The sequence below is a fragment of the Nannizzia gypsea genome, genomic scaffold, assembly GCF_000150975.2.
Source record: "Nannizzia gypsea CBS 118893 supercont1.3 genomic scaffold, whole genome shotgun sequence".
NCBI classification, from domain to species: Eukaryota; Fungi; Ascomycota; class Eurotiomycetes; order Onygenales; family Arthrodermataceae; genus Nannizzia; species Nannizzia gypsea.
Window position 1 is genome coordinate 2,952,357 of NW_003345199.1, and position 18,812 is coordinate 2,971,168.

At 49.3% G+C, this 18,812-nt stretch overlaps 9 protein-coding genes across 9 annotated transcripts; 5 read left to right on the forward strand and 4 right to left on the reverse strand.

Annotated features, from left to right (window-relative positions):
* Positions 1 to 2,078: 2,078 nt before the first annotated feature.
* On the forward strand, positions 2,079 to 3,753 carry MGYG_04540 (hypothetical protein; the record flags this gene model as incomplete). Its single annotated transcript, XM_003174319.1, has 3 exons — positions 2,079 to 2,903; positions 2,984 to 3,115; positions 3,157 to 3,753. 3 exons carry the CDS (start codon positions 2,079 to 2,081, stop codon positions 3,751 to 3,753), a joined length of 1,554 nt encoding a protein of 517 aa, XP_003174367.1.
* Positions 3,754 to 5,619: 1,866 nt separating this feature from the next.
* MGYG_04541 (hypothetical protein) lies at positions 5,620 to 6,032 on the forward strand (the record flags this gene model as incomplete). The annotated part of the gene is made up of 2 exons (XM_003174320.1): positions 5,620 to 5,755; positions 5,815 to 6,032. 2 exons carry the CDS (start codon positions 5,620 to 5,622, stop codon positions 6,030 to 6,032), a joined length of 354 nt encoding a protein of 117 aa, XP_003174368.1.
* A 2,201-nt stretch (positions 6,033 to 8,233) lies between these two features.
* On the reverse strand, positions 8,234 to 10,203 carry MGYG_04542 (endopolyphosphatase; the record flags this gene model as incomplete). The annotated part of the gene is made up of 3 exons (XM_003174321.1): positions 8,234 to 8,881; positions 8,932 to 9,950; positions 10,029 to 10,203. 3 exons carry the CDS (start codon positions 10,201 to 10,203, stop codon positions 8,234 to 8,236), a joined length of 1,842 nt encoding a protein of 613 aa, XP_003174369.1.
* A 467-nt stretch (positions 10,204 to 10,670) lies between these two features.
* Positions 10,671 to 11,308, reverse strand: MGYG_09055 (hypothetical protein; the record flags this gene model as incomplete). Its single annotated transcript, XM_003174322.1, has 2 exons — positions 10,671 to 10,874; positions 11,156 to 11,308. The coding sequence occupies 2 exons, from the start codon at positions 11,306 to 11,308 to the stop codon at positions 10,671 to 10,673; spliced, it is 357 nt and encodes a 118-aa protein (XP_003174370.1).
* Positions 11,309 to 11,976: 668 nt separating this feature from the next.
* Positions 11,977 to 12,985, forward strand: MGYG_04543 (hypothetical protein; the record flags this gene model as incomplete). The annotated part of the gene is made up of 8 exons (XM_003174323.1): positions 11,977 to 12,018; positions 12,104 to 12,131; positions 12,203 to 12,237; positions 12,317 to 12,456; positions 12,510 to 12,525; positions 12,578 to 12,680; positions 12,750 to 12,769; positions 12,863 to 12,985. 8 exons carry the CDS (start codon positions 11,977 to 11,979, stop codon positions 12,983 to 12,985), a joined length of 507 nt encoding a protein of 168 aa, XP_003174371.1.
* Positions 12,986 to 13,159: 174 nt separating this feature from the next.
* On the reverse strand, positions 13,160 to 13,922 carry MGYG_04544 (hypothetical protein; the record flags this gene model as incomplete). The annotated part of the gene is made up of 2 exons (XM_003174324.1): positions 13,160 to 13,627; positions 13,779 to 13,922. 2 exons carry the CDS (start codon positions 13,920 to 13,922, stop codon positions 13,160 to 13,162), a joined length of 612 nt encoding a protein of 203 aa, XP_003174372.1.
* An 830-nt stretch (positions 13,923 to 14,752) lies between these two features.
* MGYG_04545 (lin-12 protein 9 suppressor/enhancer) lies at positions 14,753 to 15,565 on the reverse strand (the record flags this gene model as incomplete). The annotated part of the gene is made up of 3 exons (XM_003174325.1): positions 14,753 to 14,973; positions 15,050 to 15,257; positions 15,368 to 15,565. The coding sequence occupies 3 exons, from the start codon at positions 15,563 to 15,565 to the stop codon at positions 14,753 to 14,755; spliced, it is 627 nt and encodes a 208-aa protein (XP_003174373.1).
* Positions 15,566 to 16,047: 482 nt separating this feature from the next.
* On the forward strand, positions 16,048 to 16,958 carry MGYG_04546 (hypothetical protein; the record flags this gene model as incomplete). Its single annotated transcript, XM_003174326.1, has 3 exons — positions 16,048 to 16,158; positions 16,224 to 16,682; positions 16,773 to 16,958. The coding sequence occupies 3 exons, from the start codon at positions 16,048 to 16,050 to the stop codon at positions 16,956 to 16,958; spliced, it is 756 nt and encodes a 251-aa protein (XP_003174374.1).
* Positions 16,959 to 17,552: 594 nt separating this feature from the next.
* MGYG_04547 (glucan 1,3-beta-glucosidase) lies at positions 17,553 to 18,669 on the forward strand (the record flags this gene model as incomplete). Its single annotated transcript, XM_003174327.1, has 4 exons — positions 17,553 to 17,812; positions 17,871 to 18,128; positions 18,195 to 18,352; positions 18,425 to 18,669. 4 exons carry the CDS (start codon positions 17,553 to 17,555, stop codon positions 18,667 to 18,669), a joined length of 921 nt encoding a protein of 306 aa, XP_003174375.1.
* Positions 18,670 to 18,812: the final 143 nt, after the last annotated feature.

Consider the following 18,812-nt stretch of genomic DNA (forward strand, 5'->3'; position numbering starts at 1 on the left):
GGGTTAGAATCGAGTTGACCATGCCACTGAAGAGCAATGCGTACTGCCAACAGCCTTTATCACAAACGATGGGATTCAAGCGTTTTAAGGGTAAAAAAGAGGTTGAGGACTGAGAGAAAGGGTATCTCTGTGGTCGAGCAGGTATAACAAGGATTAAGCTATGCCGTATTCCGTGAATGTGATCCAAGATGTGTGCAAGGTGTGTATGTGTGTGTATGTGAATGTACGTGTGGGTGTGGGTGTGGGTGTGTTCTTTTTGGTACGTTGGGTGTGGTCTCGTTTGTTTATGTTGACTCGGAGCCAAAATATGCAAGCTTCTGGGAAGGAATGAACAGGACGAAGGGCCGTAGAAGCTGAGGATGCAGGGAAGGAAGCAGTTGTAGAAGACGAGCCAAAAGCAGCTTTTCAGCTTCTGAGCTTTTGTCGTCTTCGCAGGCGTGTCTTCTGCTTAGTGTTGATCTGCCCCGGCTTGACGCTGGATCGCGGGAGGGAGCTCCGACGAGGCCACCACAGCGTAGCAAGCTGCACCCCAGACGGTCGACGGAAGCTCGAGCAAGGGCTGAGCTCGTCTCCGGCGCTTGATCTCGGGCGGACGAGAGTGCGAATGCTGTAGAGCTGCACCGGTTGAAAGAGGGTAGGTGTTGGGCGTGGGGGAGGCGACAGGAGGCGAACGAGGACGGCCTTCCGAGACAGCAACAAAAGGAGAGGCTAACAAGCCGACAGACACGGGCAAAGGAGAGACGGCCAGTATGAGGATGCGGCCAACGACAGCAACGACGTGTGGACAAGGAGAGGAACAAGAAGAAGAAGAAGAGAGAGAGGGAGGAAGAGAAGGTGGTGGATGAAGTTGGAGTTGACGAGGTTGAAGATGGCGGCGGCGACGGTTTTGAAGGAGGTTTGTGCTTGTTCCCGTTTAGGCTTGGGGGGGCAAAGGGCAGCCTTGGCAGCAGCACACAGCAAAAGGAGAGACAGAGACGAAGAAGCAAGACGTGCAGGCTGGCGGGTTGATAGGTCGATAAGCTGGCGTTATTAATGCTATTATTAATGGTGCATTACGGCTGCTTGGAGATAGTCGAGCTTGTTGAGCTGGCTGGTTGAGGAGAAGCTAGCTAGTGAGCATTGGTTTTGGCTGGGAGTTGCCAGTTGCGCTGTAGCTATGGAGATTCGGATGATAAGGAGTGAAGACGGCCCTTAGCGAGAGGAGGAGGAGGATGCCACGAGAGCTGGGAGAGAGAGAGGAAGAGAAGGGAAAAAGCGTCTACGAGAGAGTCTAAGCCGTTTTATATCCTGCTGGCTGGCAGCACCGGAGACAGCTGACGGCCGTTGAGACATAACATAAATACACAGACAAATGATGTAATAACTATTGGTACGGAGTACGCCTTTCTGGTTTTTCTGGGACGACGAGGAATAATTCTATGCCTAGACGCCCAATGCGAGCTTAGTCGTGGTCTTCTTTCCCATCTCCAAGTGTTTGAGATATCGTTGGCGCCGTTGTGTTGATATTCAAGTGTTATTACTCCGTATTGTGTTGTAGTTATGGGGCTTGCTTATCTGATCAGCGAGCTTGGTTATCTTTTTCCCTGCGTGGACAAAAAGTCGGACTTGACCAACGTCAACTCTTCCACCCCCGACAAGACGACGGCAGCAACACAACCCGCAGCGACATCAAGGAACGCTGGGACGGTGGCTGGTGGTAGGTTTGCCCCTTTGCAATTGAGAGATGTTTGCTTACTGACGCCTATTTTGCAGCTGTCGCCTCTCTTCGTCATTTGGTCATATCCTCTCTCCCTCGTCCCCTTCTTCTGGTACAAAGGCCTGCGCCTCTCCCTGGGGTTTCGACCCTTTCACGCAAAGAAAACATCTCCCTTTTCTCTTTTAGAGAGTGAGGAAGTCCCTGCTGAGCTTTAAATTGGCCTTGTCTGTTGGAAAATAGCTCTACTGCCATCTCGATCTTTAATTTTTTTTTCCCGCAAAATAGCCAGCGAACCTTTCTTCGTTCAGCGCCATATCGAAAGTGAATTGAGAACACTAGCAAACGCGTGATTGTTTGGATACTTGGTGTGGCGAGGCCAACCATGGTTCGAGTGAATACCCTTGCTTATCGTGCGCCCGATAGTCCAAGCAGGCAGCTCCTGCAGGAATTGACTAGGGATCTAGAGCAGGTCCGCATACATGGTGAGGAATTAAAGCTTGTCAAAGCTTATGAGAGCCGGACTTTCCACGAGAAGCTTGATCGGATAGACAGAGAGAGAGAGGAAATTCACACCAATGCGCTCAATGCAGCAGCAGCAAAACGCGACCAGAGAAGGTTACAGGCAGAGGAAACGCTGCGACTCCATCTGCAGGCGGTAGAGGAAGAACGTAGGCGGAAAGAAGAGGCCGAGAGACGGCGACAGGAGAAGATCAGACAGGAAAAAGAAGAAAAAGCACAAAAGGAGAGAGAAGAAGCTGCCAGGCTCGAGGCAGAGCGGAAAGCAAAGGAAGCAGAGAAAGCCAGGCAAGCCGAAGAAGCCGAGAAAGCAAGGAGGGCTGCCGAGGAAGAGAAGGCGCGACTTCAGCGAGAAAGGGCAGAGCAAGAGAGGAAGAAAGCGGACGACGAATCGAGACGCAGAGCAGAGGAAGAGGCAAAACGGAAAGCAGCCGAGGAGAAGCAGCAGCAGCAGCAGCAGGCGGCAACAAAGCAGGGCATTTCCGGTGCCAGTTATCGGACCCAGCAAGAAATACAAGAACATGACCGCTACTTGAAACTACATGCTCATCTGAAGGAATTCCGGACATACATGAGAGCCCAAACGAAGACAAATGCCCTCCTGAAGCAACATATGGGTGACATGCGCAGAACCATTAGAAAGTGCGTAGGCCAATTGGTAGCAGACGATAAAGCCGCAAATCAGAAACCAGTAAGGACAAACCATAACTCCTCCCGTTTCCTAGACAGGCAATCACTCGAATGAGATGCTGACAAAGAAACTCTCTACAGACCCGGGAAATTGCCACGATTCTGAAAAAGGCACAAGAGCTGGCAGAACCAAGCGTAGACATACGGCAATTCATCGCCTTCCCTCCTCCAAACATCGCCAATGCCGAAAACCCGCAGGTTCCAGCTCTCTGGGTATATCTACTAAACATCCTCGCCAATCTATTCTCGCGCAGCTAATGTTCGAAGCAGGCGTAACTACAAAATGTGCTGAACCCCTAGGCGTGCTTACAGCCCAGATCTTCTCCATGGACGCCTTCTGCTACCAGGGCCAGTCCATGATCGACATCCTCATGGCAAAATACAGATTTCTCTGTCCTGTCCTCTGGGGCTTCTACGGAGACCAATCAACCGATCAAGGCAAAGCGGCAATCGGTTGGTACCGAGAAGAGAAGAATGGTCCGTTCATAAGCCCCCAGCTTCACGAGGAGCGCATGACAGGCCTCGGAGCCGGATACGCAGCCATAGCATTGCGGAACTTTGCTAAAAGTCCGCGCCAAAACCCTTACCCAAACAGCAACTTCTGGAAGTCCCTTTCGTATATCGTTAACGTACCCCCCGCAGAAGTGCAGGATACGCATCTTGTCGTTCTAACGGCCATGCTACGCTATTCTGCACCCCGCATTGTTAATTTCTGGGGTGACATGGGTGTTTTGGCGCTAAGACAGGCTATTGTTTTGTTCCCTGCAAAGCTTCCTCGCAAGTCAACGCAGAGAGCCATGGTTGAGGATCTGCGAGATGTACTTGCCAGGGAAAAACGGATAATCATTTAGAAGCTCAACACTTTTACCTTGGAGATGTTTTCTTTACAAATGTCCCTTTTTTTCTGCATCATATTAGCGAGCGATTTGCTGCGCATTTCTACTTGGCTTGCATTTCAACGGGTTGAAATAACGCTACGCTGGACTGGCCGTCGATTTACAATTCACATACTTATGCATCTAATTTGCATGGCCATCTTATCCTGTATCTGGACCTACGACAAACCACCAGCTCCACATCGCATGCCGCCACCGAAACCGAAACCTACCTTGGCCTGCAAACATGCGGCATACCAGAAGCCCTGCTTCGTCATTTGACCTTCAATACCTAGCGCATTAGACATGGTCGGATTCCTTGCTTGAACAGGATCTTTGCTTCGGTGTACATTACTGGAGCCTGGATTTCCATTAGATGGCTTTCTTCTTTTTGTTTCTATCATTATTGTTTTTTCCCGTAAAGGAATACGGGGGAATATAACTATGGAACGGATTTACTGTACCTTCTTATTGTTATTTCTAACTAATAGAGTGTCTGCCTTGCTATATGCCCCTTCGGCATTTTTATATGCAGCCTTTAAGCTTTAATGTTAGGTTCTTTGGTAGAGCAACCCAGCCTATACACATAATTATGGATACTATCGAACCCTTACAATCCCTGTTTATGGTCCGTGTAAGAACTCTGCCCCCTTTAAACTCCCTTGTAGGATAGCTAGAATAAAACAAGGATAAGGAACACCCCAGCTTTGCTGAACGTCTATCCTGGCGTGTGTACTATCTATTTAGACCCAACATTTTGTATAAAGCTTATGGTTTCTATCAGGTATATTCAATAATACTATATCCTCATAATCTTTAAGCGCTAAGGGTCAATCAATGTGGTCAATTCTAACTAGTTACCAGCCGTTAGGTTCAAAGTGGAGACCTCGGAAACTAAGTTTTAAGCCTCATCACGATGGGTCGAACGCCGAGAGAAGGCATACTCCATATCTAGAAAATGAATGTGAGATAACGGACTGAGTATTCCAAGGGGTCTCTATGCTTGTATTTATCAGGTAGCACCATAACAAGTCAGCGAGATTGTGTAGTTTTACGAAAGGTGAATTCTTAATTGGTTGTCTAGTATGACATTATCACCCTCCACTCCATGCTATCCCTTCTTTTCTACGAATACGTTCCCCTAGTTGCTACCCCTAGTCGAGACTGTCATTTAGCCAAAAAGGCGACTTCACACCATTAGGCGGCAGAGATATTGGTTATATTTGGTATGTCTTTGCTCCATACTCCCATAGAGTTATTAAAGGTCTCAAAAGGATTTTCAGAGCTTTGCCAGGTTCAGCCGAGATACACATCTTTTATTCCCCCGGACGAACTAGGGCAGATGGAGGAGAAGAATTCCAATATTGTGGACAAACTATTAGAATTTTCGGAATATCTAGTTATAGGGGAGCCTTCCGTTTTAGAATTCCTCAGAGGCAACATACAGGTAGTCACAGCAACGCTTGACTACTATGGCAGATATCAAAGAGCCTTCGTGATGCCCTCTGCCAAATAAACTCACAGAGGAAGAGTATCACGCTGAGCTTGAGGCACTCGACCAGAAATATGTCCCACTCATTAAGAAACTACAGACTGTCAAAAGACAGTTCTGAACCATAGAGTCATAAATTGAGGATAAACGTCGGCTCATGGTAATGCGGTTGAAGTGCAAAAAGGAAGTAGACGCTGGCTTTTTGGGGCGGGTATACGCAGCTACAATAGGCTACAATAGCTAGGAGGCCTATAGCAGCAGCTGCCCTTAACGACCTCAGAAAGCTCTACCAGAAGGTATTCAGAAAAGGCGTCATAGAGTACTTATGGGCGTCAAAGAAGGCTGGAAGAATGAGGTATCACCTAAGCGGATGGGAATATGCCGATGAGATTGTGACAGCTCACCTAATACCAAAGACCTTGAAGGAGGACGGGCCGAAACACCTTTTTGGAGAAAATGAAGTTGTTCTCGAGGACTCAAAGAATGGTAAGCAAATCACTTTGATTTGTAAGACAATAACTACATCCGAGTAAGCGAATTCATAGGTCTTACGTTGCATAGAAGACTAGAACAAACATTGAACAATCGCACCATTGCTATTGTCCCGGGACCCCCAGTAGAGTGTGAAATAACAAAGTGGAAATGCATCCTAGTACACGGGGATTTGCGAGAACAGACAGGGATCCACTCTCGCGGTGTATTCCGCAAATGGAAAGGATGCTTAACGTTGAATTTAACTGAGAAACCACCGTTCCGCATGTAATGATTTGAATAGGAGCTTGGTGAAAAAGAACAGGCCTTTCTTACCGACAACCGTTCCGCGAAAAGGCACCTCCGCTTCGTTTATGTATGTATCTCTATGCGAGGAGGATGGGTAAGGCTACCTGGCCGGAAAAGATCGAGAGCCGCAGAATCCTTTAGGCATACATGAGTATGGATTTGGGTGTCTACGATGTTGTCGATTAAGATGGTCAATCAAGCCTACCTCACGGAGCAAATTTCATAGAGGCCCAGAGGCTTTTCAACAACAAGCACAGTGGCCTAGCTTGATCCCCAAAGTCCACTAAGGGCTCCACCAAGAAGAATTCTCAGGGTGGAAAAGCCCACTTTAAGCACATAATTCAGTCCAACCTGGCCCACGCACGCGGCCTTGCCGAATTTCCTCAATCTACCCTTCTTCGGTTTCGAAACGGTCAGATTCATCACCCTAAGAATATGCACCAAGACAATGCTATGATTTATCATAGCCAAGGCAATATCATGAAAACTAGGTGTACTCATTGCGAAAGGAAGAATGGTCCTTTTTCTTCTTGTGTTCGTTCTTTCCACAAGTCTATTCCCGATGGCCCTCAGGAGCCTGCTAAAGGTGCCTGTAGCAACTGCATTTGGTCTGAGAATCCGGGCCAGTGCTCCTGGCGTAAGTGATTCCTTCCTGAAAGCATTTTAAAACTAGCTTTATCACTGACTTCGAAAAGACGCAAAGAATAACTATTGAATCATTTGCTGCCAGGAGGCCTTTGAGCTCTGCTGTTTTTAAAATTTCCGAAAACCCTCGGAGGGGTCGACCAAAGCTGTTCCTTGTGTTCCAGAGGTCATCTCGCGTGAGAATATTGCATTTGTCAAGGATCTCCTATAGTTATCCTTCTCCTGAAAGCTCAAAAACCGAGCATTTTTTGCGAAAAATAGCACAATGCCACCAAATTGAAATACGAAAGTGGACGTTTAAGCATTAATATGTAAGTCTATAAGTTTGCAACTACGATTGCCGACTCACGACTTGAACTCTTCCTGGCGACGACAGCGATAGATAACTAGTTATTTCTACTCGCGCGATTCCCAACTGGGCGGCGGTACACGCTAGTTAACTATCGCCCTGCAACTTGAAGATGATATTCGCCAGGCAATTGACCAAAATAAAGGATAACGACAAGCCTACACGAGGAACTTCTACCTTCGCTCCAAAAGGGTAAGCACTACTCTAAGGCAGCAAAGTAAGAGGTGATTTCTTTAGTACCTCCTACAGACCACCTGCTGCTTCCACCGCTGCTTCCCCACCGTTGTTGCCCTTGAGGACCTGTTGAAGTCTTTCAAGGAGATTAGTGAACGTCTGGAGGCTATGCCATGCTCGAGAGCGAAGATATTAACGCTGCCGACCCTAACGTATATCTCGCGCCTCAGTCATGCGGCTTTTGCAAGCCGCTTACACGGCATCCACAACAATGTCCCTGCATCAGATGCCACCACCGTGAGGCGGTGGCAAGATAGCTTTGGGGACTATGCGTCTTTTTACTTTAACTTTTCAAAGAAAGGTTTTTCTGCAATGACCCCGACGAACAGAGCTGATTTAGCAATATACATTGCTAAGTCGTCTCCCAAACTCGCATACATGGCTAAGCTGGTTGAACATAGAGAGGCTGGAGACAAACAGCTAGTTTTCATGAGATCGCCTATGACCCTGTGCCTAAGTCTAGCTAGGGGATACCCTTGCTTAGTTTCAAATTCTCTTATAGGCTAGTATCATCCACTACCTTAAATATATTAGAGATTAAGTTATGTTCTTTCGATAACCAGTCACCATGATAACAATTGAACAAGTCTATGAGCCGTCTCCTGTACTTGGAAGTAAATAAAAGTATATCGCATCTAGATATGCTGAGAACTCTCAGTGTATATATAACAAAGACGAAAAAGTCGACTCTAAACCTCCCCTGTACCAATAGCCAAGGGTAGAGAGAATGGAAAAAGGGGTATCGCGCCACCCACTGGCTGGGTCGCATGAAAGGAGACCAAAGAAAACCAATAAAAATAAAGAGGAGAAGAACATCAATAAAGCAAAGGCTATGCATACGTGAAGTCAAGAAAAGGCCATTCTATGCAAGGGTTATATATCCGTATATATATGCGGAAATGGGTCATCTATAATTCCCAAATCTGAGCCAATCAATATATTCATGGCTTTTCAGATCAACGTATCCGTGCGTTTAAGAACCCTACAAACGCCCTTTGGCGGAAAAGAGTCCAAAGAGATACGGTGCGTTGAAGTATCGATGGGTCGTTTCCGTCACTAGACTTTTCAGTGTCGTGCACGGGTACTTCCTCTTCTCTGGCTATCCGTCTTGCAAGTTCAAGGTAGCTGTTCAGAGTCATGTCAGGCAGCTGATAGGACTGATCTGTCCGTGTATCGTATTCAAGCTGATAAAAGTCCTTGGGGGTCTTTTCCTTTTTGGAAACGTCGACGTCACCTTGTTCCAACATTTGCCTGTCGTGAACGAGGTTGAGTTCTGTTAAGTTCGCGTAGTATTGTTGGTAGCCGAGGAGGGAGAATGGTTGGTTAGAGTAGGCTGGTCCTGGAGGAGCGGTTGGAGATGGAGGATCGGGGATCGTGAATTTAGGGTATTTCTTCTTGTTTTTCTTGTGTTTCTTGTGCTTTTTCCATATTTCTATCCAGTTGTTGTCATCATCGTCATCATAATAATCTCCATCATCATCTGGCGGATAAGTGCTGTCCTCGCCAGGACTTAGGCTGGGAGGCTGCGGCCACTTCTTTGGGTTTTCTATGCCGGAGATGTTGTATTCCACCACCCGGAGAGAAATACCAAGTTCGGTATCACGCTAGGTGATACAACGGACATAAAATATCGCTCTGCCCACGGACCGCCTACTTCTTCGTGATATTTCTTCAGTTCTTTCTTGTATCCAGCAGTATTCACCTGGCCCTCTTCTGCCCGAGGCGGCTGTGGAAGTTTAGACCACATCTTCTTCAGCTTTCGTAGGTAGCCCATCTTCACCATTGTCGACACGTCTTTTCCCTGTCCCTGGTGACTGGTATCAGCTTCCGCTGAGCCATCGATGATATACCTGATATCATTGAAATCCTGCAGAATGAAATGGTCGACATTCATGTGTCCGTAGAAGCTTCCAACGACTACATCGCGGTACTGTTTCATCCAGATAGCGTATTTCTGCCAGCACGAGCCAGACCAGTTCTTCTTCTTCTTGTTCTGAGCAGGGGGAACATGCCCGATCACAATTGCCTTCATCCCTCTATTCCGGAGCAGCTGCAAGTGCGTCCGGAGCCACTCCATATGCTCGAATCCTGGCTCGTACTTCGAATTGCACCCATCTACAGCACTGTTGGCACTGTAGAAGTACATGGTATTCAGGCTGATGACGGCCAACTTTTCCGGTATGGCCTCGACATAGAACCACCCTCCAACTGCGAACGAGTGTCTCTGCTCCTCGGGGATAACAGCACGCCACAGCTCGCCGAAGATGTGAGTCCACCTGTTCGGCCCACTTTCCATGATGTTGTGCGGCATGATGTCGTTATTTCCGAAGGTCGGAATGATGGGGACCTTGAGGGTGTTTCCGAGCTCATCCCTGGGCTTGTGGAATGTCTTGACAAACTTATCGAAAATAAGCTGATTGGTGCTCACGATCTCCTTCTCAGAACGTGGTCTGCGCTCGTCCTTGTCGTGGCGCGCTGCGTCGCCTGTCCAGATCACAAAGTCAACCTTGTCTCGCAGGTTGTCGCCGATCCAGTCGAAGGTCGCATCCAGCAGCGTCTTCGGGGAGTCGCAGTCTGTGCCGGGCGTACCGAAGAAGCCAGCAACGCCATGTCCGCGGTGGCAGTCTCTTTTTACCTTCGTGTAGGCTTTGTAGAACATGTCCGCATGGATATCTGGGATATACAATGTCAGCACCTATCTCTCCCACTCTCTCCTAGCCAAAAAGCGGCAGTTAGACCAGCTCAACACACCTGTTATATGTAAGAAACGGCCATGCAGGCCGGTATGGCCTTGTCCCTGGACATCACCAGCTTCATCTGGAGCCGTAGCTAGGGGAGCTTGATCTTGATCCTGGATCCTCAAGGCAGCAGCGTCCGCGCCCACGGCTGTCAGCAGCAGCAGGCAGCGCAGTAAACCTGGCGCCATGGCTCTTGGGGTGATCAGACAGAATCAAGGCAAGACGAGCTTCTCGCCATCAGCACCGTCCACGTCCCGCCGGGGGGAAGCACTTGGTTATATATGCACACTCCGCTGAATGCGACTGAGTGCGTGTGATGTGATGCGTTCTTCAGGCTTTCTCCTTCGCCTTTTTAGGCCGTCGAAAAATAAAGCCAAAAAAGGTTCGCAAGGATCTTCAGCAGCGAGTGACGTGCAGGCTTAGGTAAGCAAGCAAACACTCGACAACTTCAGCTGCGGTTGACGGTTTTCTTGCTCCAACAGACACACAGGATGATATTAAAATACTTGCTAAGGACAGTGTCGACGAGGGCTTTTCCAGGCGGTTTCTCCGGCAAATAGAAGTGCCAGCTCCTTCCTGGGGACGAGCTTAAAAGGGTTGAAAAAAGGTGCTGGGGGAAAAAAGCAAAGAGCGAGCGACAAGGCTTTCCTGCTAGTTAGTTAGTTGACTGGAGCATCGGGAGGACATTCAGGCTGAGCCCGCGGGTGACAGCGCGATCGATGGACAGCAAATAGCGGCTCAGGACGCGCGGTGGTGCTCGTCGTTCTGGTGGTGTCACGGCAGAGGGGCCTCGAGATGCGCTTGCATGCAGGCCCCGGGGAGCATCACCATCATCACCACCACCACTCGGAGATGAATCCTATAAACCCGCAGGCAGACCATGAAACCACACACCCACAAACTTGTGGAGGGAGGGCCCTCTTAAAGCGAGAATATATAACTATGCATGTGCTGGATGGTGATCCATCGGGGTGCCTTTCTGTCAAATGACGCTTGGATGCATTAGCGGCTGAGTATCAACTTGCCCGTGATGCCACCTGGAAGAAGAGGTCAAATCAACAACGGTGACTCCAGCTTGGTTTTGATAAGTTTGCAAGTATCGTCATAGTTCTCTATGTTTGTCCTAGGGAGAATGATTACCGGCTGTCGAGCTGGGGAATTTGATCGTCCCTTGTAGTCGAGGACGGCAGGAGATGTCGGCTCTGGAACTGGAAATGGAGTGAAGAAATCGACAGCCGATCCATCGATAAACCACCACAAGTGCTTGGAGGGCCACATGGAGACCACCACCATCGTGAGGTTGAAAGCCGAGTTTCAGTCGCTTAGCCAGGCATATGATGGATTTGACTGTTCGAAGTACCCAGAGTCACCAATGTATTATCAGCTGGGACGCTAAGTTGTCGCACTCGTCAAGACGATTATCCGATTTGAAAGCTTAGAGAGGACTCTCTATGTGCCAAATATTATCATATGAACGATTGATGAGGATAGAATATCATGATACCCAGGGCCTAAGACTCGAGGCGCCTATCTAGCCTACAGTACCTATGTCATCATCTATTGATGACGCAACTCAGGTCAATCACCTGGCTGCCACTTTTCTATCAATATCCTCTCTATAAGGAAGTACCAGCAACGCTCTAGCATAGTCACGCACGCCTGATACTGCGTGCAGGGATAATTCCCACGGACATCTGCTCTACAAACCTCGAATACCACTAATCAAGAATACTAACATGAAAGTAATAGGAATAAAAGCAGAGTGGTCAATTACAAGGTACAGACATGCTGGTTCCGTCGAATTTCCGGCATCGACAAGCATCTAAGGACGCACTGCATAATGGCGGGGTAGTTAACTATAAGCTGGCTATTTATATAAACGTCCTTCTATCTCTTATTTGGACTTCAACTCCAACTCCAACGTCGTAGATATTCAATTTTCCAGTATTGACTCCTTCGCCATGGCAGACTTTCCCACCTTAAAGCCGGCGTTTACCATGCAGGTAGCTATACAGCTCTTCCCCAGCGCCATACATGTAGCCAGCAGCCAGCAGCAGATTTAACCACCGCATTCATCTCCCATTGTAGGTCTTGATCGACCCTGCAGTGAACGTCGGTATGCATCAGCAGCTCAAGCCTCTCTCTATAGCTAACTAATGCTGAAGTCAATGCTGACATCACCAATAGGAAGTACCGCGAAGAACTGCAACTTTGTAGTCACGGTGCGTCTCATGACCTGCGTTGCGTAACTACGTCCTGACTGCAGATGAAATACTGAGCTGAAGTTGTCTGTCTCTCTAGCCCATGGTCGGCGGCACCGTCAAGAGCGAGCCTGGTTTCTCACCTGCTTTCAACGGCCAGCTTGCTAGCAATGGCAATGATTATATCCGTACCGACCCGGACGGTAAGCGTCTACGGCTAGATGCTCATACTGTGGTCAAGTATGCCTATCCCCATGCCTTTTGGATACACCAAGCTAATTGAATGCTTAAAGAACAGAGACAGGAGCAGTGAGTGTTCTAGATAACTAGATGGCGACGCCATGGCTTACTTTGGCGGTAGTCTGTGTATATCAACTACACCGGAGTCGTTGACCTGACTCCTGAGATCACTGCCATACTCACTGGCCATGAAGGAGCAGCAAGCACCCCGTTTGGAAATATATGTACGACCTGTCCAATTCCTTTGAGATATCTAACCGGTGGCAAACTCGCTAACAGACCCCCCTTTCAAGTCATCACCCTTAAGTTCGAGGTTCGTTTCATACGTTTATACTCCCTTCCCAGCTGCAGGTCAGCCCTCAGGAATGATGCTTGCAGCGTGTTAACCAAACTGTAACTGTTTCAGAGCGGAGACGCCGAGCATGCGGCCCTCGAGAACGGCATCTTCGTTGCTTCTGGCCGATTCATCTATGAGAAGGGCCAGAGACCAATTGTAGACTACAAGGTCAGCCAGGTCTGTAAGGGTTAAGATTGAGTAGGCTGTGGCTACTAGCTACATTTCCGTCTCGAGTCTATTGTTAAAAAACCGCATATGAGATGAAGGAGCATTCAATTGCCGATTTATCACCAAGTGTACACGTTCCAAAGCCAAAGCCCCATATAGTTATATCCAACCGAAACCTCAAAAAGTAGGCCCGAAGAATCATAGCAAAGGGGAGCGCTCATCGTGTTCCTGCTCCTCGTCTTCCTCCGGTATCGTTTCTGGCGCTCTATGCTCCTGTCCCTGTCCCATCCAGCCCACAATACCAGGAAGTACCTCGCCTATCCCTTCTGCGCCTCCGTCTCCTCCAAACTGGGTACCGCCATACCCTCCTCCAGCGCCGTAAGCATCACCCCCAAGCTGCCCATCTCCTCCATCCTGCTGCTGCTGCTGTTCCTCTTCAGCCTTCTTCGCCATCCACATCTGATACGCAAGGTACGCAGCAGCTACGAGAACTAGCGTACATATCACCGAGACAATGCATGTAAGGAACGAAGCGGCGCTAACTGCACATCCGAACGGACGAGTACGTATCTCCCATCTCTCTTTGGCGCCGAGAGGACATATCGAGCTATTCGTCAAGGGAGCAAGGAGAGGAAAGGCAGAGGTATTCGGCACGCAGGTAGATGACTATGCGAATATGCAAAGTCAGTTATGCGAAGTAGAAGTCAGTAATAGGATATATTAGTCGTAAAACCCATTCCCCCCAGTGCTGGACGAAAGGTATATATGTATATTCTGAGCACGGTGTCTATCAGAAGAGACGACATCCAAGACATACAGATGCACACCAACTGCAAAAATTTGCTGCACGAAGACAGCTGCCACAATCCTGATTCCGCCAGCAAAACGGTAGGAGATCATCTGGTTTGCGCGCTTCGTAGAACCGCTCGATGGCCACAGCAATGCCATTGGCGGCAGCCATGTCGATTCCCGTCAGTAGTTATAGTATCGCTGACAATCAAGCCTGCGCCGCCTTCTTCTCGCTTCCCGCTCTGCTAGTTAGCGCTTGAATAGCAGTGGAATGAACATATTCATCGAGTCGAACGAAGACTGAAGAATGAGGAGTTTCTTCCATGGTTTTGTCCGGTTTCTTTTCTTTTGCGCTTGCGGGTTGCGTGAATGTTTACACAAGCTGAGCAGCGATTCCATACTTGCATGCATGCCAAGGGCTCATTTTTCAAGCAAAAAAGTCGGCTTGGTTGGCTCTCTGGAGGAATTTCATGCATGAAGGGTTTGATACCAGCCAGTCAAGTGCTGACCAGGCCGAGCTTCTGAGGGAAAGGAAGTTTCATCCTGGCTGGTTGGTGGTTCGTAGGCGATCTGTGAGGTTATGCGATGCAGTGGACAGGGGAGGAGGGAGATCTGATACTTAGATATACCGATATTAAAAGACTTGCTTGACGTAGAGATGACATTTTCATTACTTGGCCGGGATATAGAGAAGAAAAGTGGTAGTGAAAAACGTAGATATCATCACGCAGGTAAACACAATGCTAACAGGTTCAGGCTGCCTGACTGTTTGATAAACAGAACAGCTCTAGAGGAAGATATATTAGAATCCGTCGAAACGATCTCTTTGGCAGCCATCCAATCGGCCCGGCCGATGGGATCTATCGACTATCCTGGTGTCCTTTTTTCACATAGAACCCCCCCAATTGCGTTGCTCGTCTCATAGTACGCCGATAGAACAACTAGGCAGTGATTTTAAACGACTCTCTTGACCTGTATATGAACATGTTAGTTCTGATACGCCTAGATATATACGGGGGAAGGGTTGTAAAGTACCTCGAAGAACCGCTTGAGCCACCAGACCTGGAAGATACCGTTTGCAATAAGGACAGCAAGCTGGAAGAGACTCCACCATTTCACTCGCGAGTTTGTGCTCTCCGCAGTGTTACGGTGGGTACGTTCACGGACAATGATGTATGATTGCTCGTCCTTGACCTGAGCGAGCTCGTCGGAGAGTCTCATCACTGTAACAGCAGGGTCAGCCAACTATCCATCCCTCTCTCTCTCTCTCTGTCCATGTATAATAAGGTGAATGCATACCCTCAAGCTCCAGGGGGTCAGATGGGTGTTCATTGGCAGGCACATAGACGGTTCCATGCACATTAAAGGACACCTCCTTGCTGTTCGACGACCAGGCCTCGTTTCCAAAGCAGTAGACGTACTTCCCGTCCCGTTTGGCGGTAAACGTGAACTCGTCGGAGGAAATCGAGTTCTTGCTGTGAATCTTCTGGCCGGCAGGATCTTCAATCTGTATTCCATCAACCAGTTAGCCTGAATCCCTCGCTGCCGTCGCATACTCCTCATCTCATGCTCATTTTTGTCTGTCCGTTTGTCGTAACCAAGGTATCATCAACGCACCCAGAAGTTAATGTCAAGATTCCCGCTTCCGCCAAACTCGGTATCTCCCGTCTGAAAACCAACAGTCATCTTATCGTCGACATGGAGGGTCTCGAAGAAACACTCTCTCGAATGCGCCTTGAGTGGAATGTTGTGTGCTGTTGCGGCCCCTATGCAGAGCAGAGCGGACACTGCAAGGGAAGAGAAGGCGAACTTCATGGCGGCGCGGGAAAGTAGAATATACAACAATTAAACAGGAGACACAATGAGATACAGCCTGCTAGACGCTGTAACATGTGCTATGCGGCCGTCGAGTGGAAGGGTTGGAGATGTTTTCTTTGCTTGCTTGTCTTCTTCATCTTCGTCGACTTTCTTTTTGCGTGTCAAGAAGTGCACGGACCACATACAGAAACTGGGTGGAGGAAGACAGTAAAAGAGAGTAAAAGGGGGTAAAAGAGTGAAGAAGACAGTGAAAGTGAAGGTAGATAGATAGATCTAGAGTGGTAGAAGATATTTACTGTATATACCGAGCTGCAAAGTCGAGAGCTGCTTCAAGAGGCTTCAAAGTGACTGCTTTATCTAGATGGAGGAACTTCCCTTCACTCTTCTATAGTCAACTACATCGAGAACCGCCCAAACCACCGTCTCTACATGGATACAACAGCATCAGATCGATAAGAGCAAGAAGAAGAGCCTTGAGAATGCCTCCCAAAGCCCGAAACGTACCAGGACAGGGTATCAGGATGTCGTTTGGCGACGTCTTCAAGAGCAGCAAGGCGCTGAAGGCCGAGAGGGAGCTGGTGGCCAGAAAGGTAAGGCCGTAAGCCGGCTGCTCAACCGCTGGATACGCAGTAAAGCGTGGCTAACAGACGGATAGACAGCGCAGCTCAAGGCCGAGAACAAGAGACTCGCCGACCTGCACGCAGCGATGGCACCGTACACCATGGAAAAGCAGGCAAAGGATGGTAGCAGCCCAGCAACAACGCCTCCAAGCCCACCAGGTCCTCCGCCAGCAGCAGCAGCAGCCCCTCCGCCGCCTGTTCTACCACCGGGCACCGTCCCGCAGAAGCCAGGAGCCAGTGCAGTTCCTGTCATTGAAGTTCGGGACTGGACAGATGAGGACGACGCTCAGTTGAAGAAGCTGAAGGAGGACAACATCAGCTGGAGGAAGATTGCAGAGACGATGCGATCATCTGTCCACGAGCTGAAGGAACGCTGGCGAGTTATCAGACCCGAGCCGGCTAAGCAGCCGCAGCCAGAGCCGGAAAAGGTCAAGGAAGACAGCCCTCAGGAGAAGAAAGCCGTCGTTGTAGAACCGTCAGCCAAAGAGAAGAAGGTAACCAGGCTCTCTTTGAACTTGTACTCTCTTTAGGCTCTCTCCATCGTTACCCAAGTATCCATGCCATGGCCAACTAACGACTAGCAGGGTAAAGAAGCACCCAAGGTGGTATATACAGACGAGAGCCTGAGCACAGAGGAAGCCGTCCTACTCAGCAAACTCGCGGACAAGTACGACCGGGAGATGTGGTTACGCATCAGCTCCAAGTTCTTCGACAAGACAGGCAAGCGACTTGATCCAGACGAAGCCAGACGGCACATCCGCCCGTCCTAAGCCACAGACACGGCCACGTCGACGGATACCAAGACGGCGCTATGCAGGTACCACAGTTAGCGAGCCTTATCAGCCATCGACCCTATCGAGATGTACACAGTATGTCTAACCCTCGATATATGTTCTTTTCTGCTCTATCCGGTGGAACTCTGCTGCCTCCCGAGCTCCTCCCCTATCTCAGACAACGCCTGCCCCCAGCATCCAATGGCCTGTCCGCCCTACCCGCCAGCTCAGCAGGACATATAAACACTTGTCCACCACCCTGGCCCTTATCCCCCCTTAAAAGTCCGACCTTCAGGGGGCAAAAAAGCAACGAGAGCAAGTCTGGGCCTGCGGATGTTTCATGACTAAGCGGCGCCCTTTTTCTTTCTGTTCGACTTCTGGGGGACTTTTTTTTGAACGGAAGACAAAGACGCAGGAAGATCCATAAAATCCTCGCTGGAGTCGTCATATAAAACTCTGGCGTTTGCCTCTCGGCCACCCTTGCTTTTCCTTTTCCTCCTCCCCAATTCCTGTCGTTACACTTGACGCCGTTGGAAGAAACAACACCCCAACTCGGCCCCTGGACTCATCATCGAACATAGGACTCTCAGGATGCGTTTCTCAACTGCTGTCTCGCTGGCTCTGGCGGCCAGCCCGGCTGCCGTCCTTGGTGCCGGCAACCTAGGATTCTCCCTGGGCGTGAAGAAGCCCGATGGATCTTGCAAGCAGCAGGTCGACTTCGAGATGGACTTTGACGTCCTCAAGGCCCACGGCAAGACTGTTAGAACATACGCGGCTGCTGACTGCGATAACACCGTCCACCTCATCCCAGCTGCTAAGAAGAAGGGCTTCAAGGTTGTTCTCGGCGTCTGGTACGAAAAAGCCCGTCTTGAGTCTGCGTTGATAAATGATACTAACTGATGGCTGCAGGCCTGATGTCCCCGAGTCGTTCGAGGCCGATACGAAGGCTCTGCAGAAGGCTGTCCCCGGTAACGAAGACGTTATCACTGCCATCACTGTTGGCTCCGAGACTCTCTACCGCGGCAACTTCACCGGCAAGGAGCTGCTCGGCAAGATCAACCAGGTCAAGAAACTCTTCCCTAAAGTCAAGGTCGGCACTGCAGACAGCTGGAACAAGTACGCCGATGGCACTGCTGATGATCTCATCAGAGGCGGCGTTGATTACTTGTACGTTAGCCCTTGCCCACTCCTTTGCACCTTATATCTGGACGACTGCTAACTGAATGCATGTAGCTTGGTTAACGCCTTCGCCTTCTGGCAGGGCAAGGCCATCGAGGAGGCCCCCAAGACTTACTTCGACGATATGTTCCAGGCCGCAAAGCACATCCGTGAAATTGCTGGCACCGGAAAGGACATCTACATTGCCACCGGTGAAACTGGCTGGCCTTCCGGTGCGTACCATCACTAATCAAACCTACCGACCACATACATAATTGTAACCAGCTAACACGTACATCATTTAGACGGCGGTACCGACTACGGCGCGGCAAAGGCTGGCACCAAGAACGCTGACAAGTTCTTCCACAGTGGCGTCTGCCCGATGCTCACCTACGGCTATGACGTCTTCTTCTTTGAGGCTTTTGACGAGCCATGGAAGCCCAAGAGCACTGGTGACAACGGCAATGCCGCTGACGAGACCCATTGGGGCATGTACACTGCCGACCGCAAGGCCAAGTACAGCGTCGACTGCAACGCAAAGAAGAACTAGGCTGGTCTGTCAAGTAGTCTAATCGTTAATTCTTAATCGTTATTGTATATCTGCATAGCTCGGCCATGGACATACATTGGTTCTTTCTCTTCAACTCATACATACACTTCATTCTGCATACTTCATCCGCATTATCTGCTTCT